This window comes from Danio aesculapii, chromosome 6, assembly GCF_903798145.1.
Source record: "Danio aesculapii chromosome 6, fDanAes4.1, whole genome shotgun sequence".
Taxonomy (NCBI): Eukaryota; Metazoa; Chordata; class Actinopteri; order Cypriniformes; family Danionidae; genus Danio; species Danio aesculapii.
In genome coordinates, this window is record NC_079440.1 from 50,786,937 (window position 1) to 50,797,110 (window position 10,174).

At 33.2% G+C, this 10,174-nt stretch overlaps 1 protein-coding gene across 1 annotated transcript in view; it reads right to left on the reverse strand.

Annotated features, from left to right (window-relative positions):
* rhoca (ras homolog family member Ca) overlaps window positions 1-10,174 on the reverse strand; it is a 39,494-nt gene that overhangs the window by 5,664 nt on the left and 23,656 nt on the right. The window contains exons 3-4 of the mRNA XM_056460462.1: window positions 7,695-7,815; window positions 64-194 (exon numbers count right to left, since the gene is read on the reverse strand). Coding sequence (XP_056316437.1) covers window positions 64-194; window positions 7,695-7,815 — 252 coding nt within the window. The remainder of the gene's footprint in view (window positions 1-63; window positions 195-7,694; window positions 7,816-10,174) is intronic.

A 10,174-nucleotide genomic window follows, 5' to 3' on the forward strand; every position in this document is an offset into this window, starting at 1 on the left:
TAGTGTCAGCTGTTAAGAGCTTTTTAATGTGACTCCCAACTGTACTGTAACACACACACACACCTGCTTCATCTTAGTCAGCTCCCTCCGTGTGTGCTCATCATTACGCAGATCTTTCTTATTGCCCACCAGGATTATGGGAACGTTGGGGCAGAAGTGCTTCACCTCCGGCGTCCACTTTTCTGGGATATTCTCTGTGAAAGCACACACACACATTAAGATCATTATTATTTTAAATAAAGAAACAAAGAATTACAGGGCTTTGCACAACTGCTAACCTGACATCCCAGGGCTATTATGTTTTCCAGTTGGGTTACTAAAAATGTATCCACCCTGGCCGTCAGACATCTTAATGAAAGGAAAAATTTAGCCATATAGCATATTTCAATGCCTTTGCATTTTCTCACAAATTGGGTAATTTTGTTGTATGGGATTTTCATGGGTCGAGGAGCCATTATCAACATGTGTTTGAATTTGCATCTGCAAAAACATGTGGTGTTGTCAAAAGAACCGATACTTTGGTAAAAAATAGATAAATATAAATAAAAAATAAAGGTAGGCCTACCGGGATGTCACATGATTATTCAGGGACAAACAAATAAAGAAATCAAATCAAAAAAATAAATAAATAATAATAATATTAATAATAATAATAATATTTGAATAAAATTAGGTTATTTACAAAAATACATATGTATATTTGTATGCCTTTAATGAATATCGTTATAACCTTTTTTATTTAGTAAATCTTTGTATTTACTTTTATTTAGTAAATGCCTTTTCTATTTGGGCAACTTGAATTTAATTCGGGCTACTAAAATATCAAGAGTCCCTGCATGAAAAGCTACCAGGGATTTAGAAATTTTGCAAGCCCTAAATTATAAACGTAAAAATATTATACATTTTCTATGAATATATAAAATTTGAGTAAGTAGAAATATTACAGATTATTAAATGTATAGTATGTTACAAATTACAGAATCCAAAATAAAATTGAATAATTTACAGAAATACATTATTACTTTAAGAAAAAGTGTTCCCAGACTACAATGTATTTCTGTAAATTATTAATATTTATTTTGTTTATATATATTTATTTATTTTACTTATTCTGTAATTTTTAACAGTTAGGGGAGAGCAGGGAGTAAAAAGCAAAAAACATAAAAACTTAATTTTTAAAGATAAGCAGAAATATATTTTTTTGCTGTGGTTACTACCTCACAACAGTGGTCTATCAAAATCAGGTGTTCTTTTGTATTAATGTAGAACGACTCCAATATAACTTCACTTTAAACAAAAGTTGCACATTGTTACTTTTGAACCCATGAGCAAAGACGAAAGTAACACATGGGTGGGTCAAAAGTAACAACAATATCTGCTAGATTTACTGGCTTAATCTTGTTTATTTTAAATAAATCTGACTGTGACCTTGTTAATGTTAACTGCAAACATATTCTGTTCTTTGTTTTGCAAAAAAATATTTAAATGGCATTCATTTTTTTAATTTCACTTCCATGAAATGTTTATGTTGTCAAATGTTACAATGCAAAATGTAAAAAAAATTCTACAATTTTTGAATTATTTTTATTTTTGCCAATATGCATACATTTTTTAAAACATCTGAATTTAAACACTGCAAACTCTAATGTAAGCAAAAATAAGGTATGGCTATTATCAGTGGGATATAAATAACAGTGTTACTTTCGTCCCCACAGGAACTCTTGCCATTTAAACCTGATTTACTTTAGAGTACTCAGAGATTGTAAACTTAAGGATGTGTTACTGCACTAAATCACCTGTAGATTGATCACTACCGTGACACATGAAAAGAGAAACAAAACTTGTAATGAAGAAAAAAATAACCACTACATTAATTTACTTTTTGCATTTAAAAACAGAAATTTGGAGCTACGGTCCCAAAAATCACATGATATGTGGCAGCTCCATCAAGGGTTGCATGTTGTGCTGTTATAGCCTGGAAATAGATTGTTGTTAGGGGTTTGAGAAAAACACTTTATTACTTTCATCCCACGTTACTTTCGTCCCCGCTCTCCCCCATATTATATTATATTATATTATATTATATTATATTATATTATATTATATTATATTATATTATATTATATTATATTATATTATATTATATTATATTATATTATATTATTACTTTAGGAAAAAGTGTTCTCAGACTACAATATAATATAATATAATATAATATAATATAATATAATATAATATAACATAATATAATATAATATAATATAATATAATATAATATAATATAATATAATATAATAGCGTTCCAAGCTTTACAAACACATGTATAATGTATTAACATATTATACATGAACATTTTCATTAATGTATTATAAATAGAATGTGTGTGTGTGTGTGTGTGTGTGTGTGCGTGCGTGTGTGCGTGTGTGTGTAAACTTGTACAATATATTTAAGTCTTAAATAATACATCAATATAATAAATAGTCAGGAGTTTCCAAACTGTAAGTCCTGTAAGTAGAAAAATATGAGCATTAAAACTATGAGGTGGTTAAATAATACTTATATATGCGCTTATAGAACATCGTTTTGTAATGTGACTGTGACCCAAATAAAGTATGAGTGAGATGAGGGATTTGCCCCAACAACTGCAATCCTATTATTGAAAAGCATTTCATGTTTAGAGTCTTGGAGGAATAAAGCTGCTCCCATTCACTGCTTTCACTGCTGTGGGGAATTACAGCACCCGCTCTTTATGTAATATTGATCTCTTGAACTCTGCTGAATCATGCGGCTGAATTCTGACAAAGACTTTCAGCTCTGTATGTGAGAACTTGGACACACACTAGTAAGGCTAAGCTTACACTAGTGGGGTTTCATATTAAAACACATCACTTGTGCTATGGTTAAGCTTGGCATCTAAACTACCCCAAAGTTTTGGATCCTTGAAAACTGAAACTTTGGGGAAAGCTGGAGCCCTTGTTTTTAGTTTGCAAACTTCAGTGTAGACAGAACAAAATATACTTAAAAATTAAAAATAAAAATAAACTAAGGCATGGGTGCAGAAATTTACTCACTAATTGGCTCTGATTCGATCATTGCGTTTCTTGTCTGATTCGTCAAGCCCCTACATATATATTTACATTTCATTTTGCATTATTTATTGCAGTCTTTTGGTATCAAACTACCTGTAAAGTTATTTTAAATATCCATATTTCAAATATTGAAAAATGATGGTTGCTTATGTTTTTTTTGTCAAGCGTCTTAAAGCAGCCTTTAAATTAGGATTTTTTTTAAATTCAATAAAAGACATGTAAAAATGAAATGTTTCCAGTTTTTCAAATCTATACATACATACAAATAAATATTAAGTTTTTTTCCAACATTACTAGTATAAGCACTTTATTTATGCTGTTTATGACAAATATCATTATTATTTTCATATAATTTTTTTCATTTTATATACACATTTTTGGATTTTTATAATATTTTGGTAAAAATGGAAGGTTTTGCTGCTAAATTAAATGTGACTTTTTCTCTCTTAGAACAATTTAATAGACCATTTCAATGTGGTCATGTCATTGGCCCATGAACCAATGACCTGCTTGTTATCAAACTATTTCATAACTGTAACAAGGCAATTCAATCATAACTTAATGTTAAAACAGCCATCATAACATTATTTATGAATATGTGGCTCTTTTTGGATTCTCGGAAGCTACGTTGGGAGCATTGTTTTTGTTGGTCTCTAGAGATATGTCGTTTTATAATGAACATTATAATGCTTTGTATTTTAATTAATAAACACACACGCACGCACTTTCTGAATGCAGACATTTAAAGGATTTGCTACCAATTAAACATGACTTTTTTTCTAAATAATAATTATACCTACTAGCTGTTCATAGAGAATGTTGTTATAATTAGCATTGTATTTATTTAATAATCAGGCGTAGCCTACATTTCTATATGCCTACTGTAGTTTTATAGCCACTTTTTAGATGTTTTCTGAAACACAGTAGAATGACTGCAGACTGCAGGGTTAAAACAATAGCATGAACTAGTTTAAATTAGGGCTGTGCAATGAATTGAAATTGAAATCACGATCTGAACATGCGCGACTTCTAAATTGCCTAACAGCATGATATTTTGCGTGCTCCACTCCCGACTTATACTTATCCCACAGTATGCTATTTGAACCAATCATAACACAGCATGCCTAAAAAAAGCACGAGTACAGGAGACTGAGCTTATTGACAAATAGCCTACATAAACAGAGATGATGAGTTTAGCACAGGAGGACTTGGTGCCCAAAAAAACTCAAAATCTGTGGTGTGGGATTACCTTGGATACAGGAAGGCGGATGTATTGCAGCACTAGGAAATTTATAAGACGTGCCGGCCACATATTGCGTCTAAAAGCGTGTGTACATCGCGAGGTGTGTTGCTTCCTTTAGCATTTTTAATGAGTTTTGCACTTGCACTCCTTTGTCGCGGGTAGGCGACCATCAACCGTTTGATGTTTTCAACTGGGTGAGCCTGGAGTATGTGCGCGTGTCGGTCCCAACACGCAACTACTTCTGATTTGCAATCAAGCAGAACATCTAAGACTTGAGTTTGACAGCGCACACTAGGGGTGGGCGGTACACCGGTGTCATAGTCATCACCGGTGTGACATTGCGCCACGACATGGATTTTCTAATACCGTCAATACCGGTATAAATCAATTATGCGCCTTGAACGGCTGCATTTACATCAATAATAGCTAATTCTAAATAATAAGGCATTCAATTTTCTTCAAACATTCAGTTGTGGTCTGAATACATGTCCTTATACTACAGGGCTCGAAATTGCAACCATTTTGGTCGCATGAGCGCCCGAAATTTAATCTATGCGCCCTCATAATATATTTGGGAGCATTTGTGTGTCTGAATAAGGGCTGTGACGGTAATGGAAGAAATCATGCGGTATGTCGGTTAACCGCGCAGATATATAAAAATAAGCATTTTTAACGCACCGCTGTAATTTCTATATCCCAGTCCCTTTAACAACATTTTTAATACAAGTCATTATTTTAAAGATTATGACTTGAGAATATGATTTTACCTCAGCGCTGCACTTTTCTCCTTCGCCCTCGCGCTGAGTTCAGGTGACGGAGTGTTGTGAAGTAGTTAAACTCTCCTCAGTTTAATTTACAGTGTCAAACTGGCACAGGAATATCAGTATATTAATATTGGCTTTGCTAAATAACTGGTCAAATGTGGGTCTTTTTTTACAGAAGCTATAAACAGACGCGCATGCTGCAACCGGTGATGAGTCAACAATCGCAAATATTTTGACTTATTTAAAGTAGGCTATAGGCTATAGCATATAATAATTTTGTGTAAAGACATTTATAAAAAAAATTTAGCTAATATATCATAGGGGTTTGTATAGCAATTACAGTGGAGCATTAATTAAATCCTTTTTTTCCCGTGGAGCGAAACAAACACTACACAGTTGTGTAGCGGAGAGGGATGCACAAAAATATACAATTATATATACAATTATAATATTCCGTTTCGAATATTTCGAATAGGCTGCTCTCTTAATTTTGATCATACAGTTAACAAAGATTCCATATTTGAAACTGAATATTTCACTTTTATTTTATTTATATTACGATTGTATTTAACAGACCAGTTTGTGTTTTGGCCGCGGCATATAGCGGACCCTGAGGCACATCGCTTCACTTCAGTTTATTAGTTATTCTTGTTTATTTTGTAAATAACTGACCGACAAAAACTAAGATACAAATTGTACAAAACTAAATTCGTTCAAAGAATATTTTTCTTCCGACGAAAATATCTGAATTGTATATTTTTTGTGCGTCTCACAACTGTGTGTTTGTTTCGCTCCACGGAAAAAAAGGATTTAATTAATGCTCCACTGTAATTGCTATACAAACCCCTGTGATATATTAGCTACATTTTTTTATAAATGTCTTTACACAAAATTATTATATGCTATAGCCTATAGCCTACTTTAAATAAGTCAAATATATGCGATTGTTGACTCATCACCGGTTGCAGCATGCGCGTCTGTTTATAGCTTCTGTAATAAACGACCCACATTTGACCAGTTATTTAGCAAAGCCAATATTAATATACTGATTAATACAGTTTGCCATAGGTCTGTTCTAGAGACATTTTATTACACAGACAAATTTTTACACCTTTATAAGGTGATTTACAATTTTTTTTTCTTATGTCTGTTTTAGAGACATGTAACAGGTCTTTGATAAAGATCTAATTGTTTTCCTTTGGAAATATGTTTCAGATTTCTACTGTAAAACATTATCCATAATGTTCAACATCAAACAATACTGTTCAAGAAAATCATGCTAGGTTACTTTTGCCCATATCACACAGCCCTAGTGTAAATGAAGCTTAAAAAAATTTAATGATCTCATTATTTATTCTCCCTCATGAGGTTTTAAACCTTTATGAGTTTATTCATCTTATGGACACCAAAGAAGATTTTCTGAATAAAATGTTGGAAATCGGTAACCACTGACCTCTATAATATTTGTTTTTTCTTACTATGGAAGTCAATGATTACAGTTTTTCAGCTTTCTTTAAAATATCTACTTTTGTTTTCAACAGAAGTAAGAAACTCAGGCACCCATCAACTTCCATAGTCATTTTATTTCCTACTATGGAAGTCAATGGGTGCCAGCAACCAGCATTCTTCAAACTATCTTCTTTTGTGTTCAACAGGGTAAAGAAAGAAACTCAAATAGGTTTTAAACAAGTGAAGTAGGGCTGCATAATATATCACTTGAGCACTGATATCGCAATGCACGCGTCAGCAAAAGTCACATTGCAACATATGCAATGTTGAGCTGGAATTATAGACGACCAGAAACCACAGGTCAAAACACAGGAGATTTGTGGAGACACTGCAGAATTGAACCATAATAGACTGAAAGTTTATCATCTGCATGTGTTTTTAAGGTCTGTGACTTTGTGAGTAGTGCATAAAGAAGTTTAAAAAGGATTAATAAGGATTAAATTATTTATACTATGAAGACTCTATTGTTATTTTACATTTGATTACTCAATTTCTGTATCTGAATACTGCGGTTCTGTCCAGAAAACCACAAAGCATGGTTTATTTCACTTTAATATTTGCTTCATTTTTTTGCTTCATGTTTATTTACGACTGTGGTTTGTTTATTCTATATGTATATAATAAATTACATAAAACTATTTATGTTTCACTTCCCCGACAAAATCATCCCAAGTAATGAGCTATTTAAGTCATCTGGTTAAATTTTATTACAACATATATCGTATATCGCAATGTAAAATTATTCCAATATCATGCAGCCCTAAAGTGAAGGTTGCCAATTTGGTGAACTATCCCTTTAAGATTTCAATTTGTTAAAGCTTCCTGACACTCAATGCATCTGGGAAAACAGCAGGATGTTCCTTCAGGAAGCTGCTGGGAGATAAAGGACAGTGATGTCACCGACTCAAGAGTTATCATGAAGCGCTTCGACTCTTAGACATAACACAGGAACTTCCTGCACATACGGATGATTCAGACAATCCTTTTCTGCCAGTGAGAAAGATGATCCGTGGCCTCAGAACAATACGGATGAGTCAGAATTCAAGATTTGAAGAAGATATTGGGGTTTCTGGAAAAAAAACTACTTACCTAAACTGTCGGGACTGTCTATGGAGAAGCACATAAGGATGACATCTGTGTCTGGGTAAGACAGAGGTCTGAGACGGTCATAGTCCTCCTGTCCTGCCGTGTCCCACAATGCCAGCTCCACCTGTGGATCACAATTGGGCAGAATGAGTCCAAGCTCAGCGGAGAGCCTTGTGTGGTCAGCACAGCCCGCTGGACGTCACATTATACCTTACAAGTATGCAAATCACTACACTTTGCACAACTGAACTGGAGACATGTGAGGGTTTTTGTGTGTGTGTACAGGTTTAAACGAAATTGTACAATGACATGAGTATGTCAGAGCTGTACTCTATTGATGTGGCTTACGAAGACACGTCTATATGCTTAAAGATCCTACTTAACAGAGTCTTTTCACATTGGGTTTAAGGGTATAAGATAATATAAGACCATATCATAAGCGGTTTTCACAGAGGCGTGCATGTGTGTCACTCATACACAAAACCTTCTTTTATTTATTTTGAATACTTTTCTTTTTATTTATCTGTAAAGCTCTTTGAGTTCTGAGAATTGCACTATATAAATATAAGGAATTATTATTTTTATTATTCCTATGATTAGGTAGACCTACGTAATCTAATTATTGTAATAATCATAAATTATGAACTATATGTTCCTCATTTTTTTTAATGAACAAATATGATTAAATAATTTTAAATGTGATAGTTACATTATATATTAACAGGTCTTACTTTAAAATCTTTTTAACGAAACAAACGAGATAAAATAACATGTCATTTAATTCATTCATTTTCCTTCACCTTAGTCCCTTTATTCATCAGGGGTCACCACTGCAGAATGAACCATCAACTTATCTGGTGTACGTTTTTACACAGCGGATGCCTTTCCAGCTGCAACCCAGTACTGGGAAACACCCATACACTCTCACATTCTCACACACACAACGGCCAACGTAATTTATTCAATTCACATAAAGTGAATTATCTTTGGACTGTGGGGAAAACCGGAAACCCACGCCAACACAGGAAGAACATGCAAACTTCTCACAGAAATGCAGACTGACCCTGTCGGGACTCGAACCAGCAACCTTCTTGCTGTGAGGCGACAGTGCTAACAGTGCTTTAAAAGTTTAAACAAGCAACACAAATAACTAAAACTCAAAGTAAAAAAGCTTATGTGCTTTATATGATGATTTGTCAACTTTTTAGGGGGAAAAACATCAAACAGTCGACTTTTTCAAGTCACTGTATGTATAAAATGCATTTTTTACTTAAATGAACAAATCTGGGGTCTCAATCATGAACGTGCACTGTTAAAGATGTTTGTAAATTACATAGTATTTAACTGTAATATGAACTTTATTTTATAGGGATGTAATGGATCACGGTACGGAGTTCGGAATGCACGTGACCTGTGGATTAATACCTTTTTCTGAACTCGCAGGTTAATCCAACACTTATAACAATTGCAGAGAGATCCCCTCCCACATCATTCAAATCACGTGTATCAAAGCATTTTGGCTTCCCTGTAAAATATAATGATGACAGAAAAAGTTGTGGTAGGACCTAAATGCTTTCTTAGGCTATTTATTAAAGGTTTTTTCTGTCACTGTTTGTTTAGCCTGCATTAATGCATTCAGTGTAAAGCAGCACAATTGAACATTAAAAGACTGATCTCAAATCAAACCCGCGTAACATGAATGATAAATGATAATCCTTCGAATCGCTGCATTCAAATCAGCATTTGATCGAGAGATTCAATTTTTACACTTTTTCAGTTAGTTACAAACAATTAAATAACACAGAAGTGGTGACATAACAGTTTATAGTTCAGATATAAACACTGTTGTTTATGGTCGAGATTAAAATCACCGTTTAATGGAACTTGACGCTGGTGAATGTTGTAGCAATTACATTAGTTAACCAATGGGTGGCAACAAACAACCATCAAAATTATGCCACTGAATAGGTTTTCAAAAATGATCCACCTATAATGAAACATGAAGTTTTATTTGTGAATTATTGAAGGATTAAATGAAAATAAATATGATATGTTGTACAATGTGTCAGATTTCCGTTACTGTATTTTACAGTTGCATTGTATAAATTACAGTATATTTTACAGTAAATGTATACAATGCTGTAAATGCATATACAGCTAGATAAATGGTGCTATAAACATAAATACAGTAATTTTGCAGTAATTGATTTACAGTAAAGTTATTAGCGAACTTCTGTCAGTAAGTTACTGTAGATTCTACAGGGATAGAAATGTGTACGTCACTTCCCACACAAAGTTGTGACTGACAAAATACAAACTTGATGTAAGAACGTGCGCAGCTTAAGATAAACCAAGTAAACACATTTAACTAAAATATTGACTTAATTAAACTACTTTAAATCATCATGTGAGCCATAATCAGTAAATAAACTATAATTTATTCTGCTTTGAGTTCACTTTTAGGAAGATTTCTTTGCAAATTT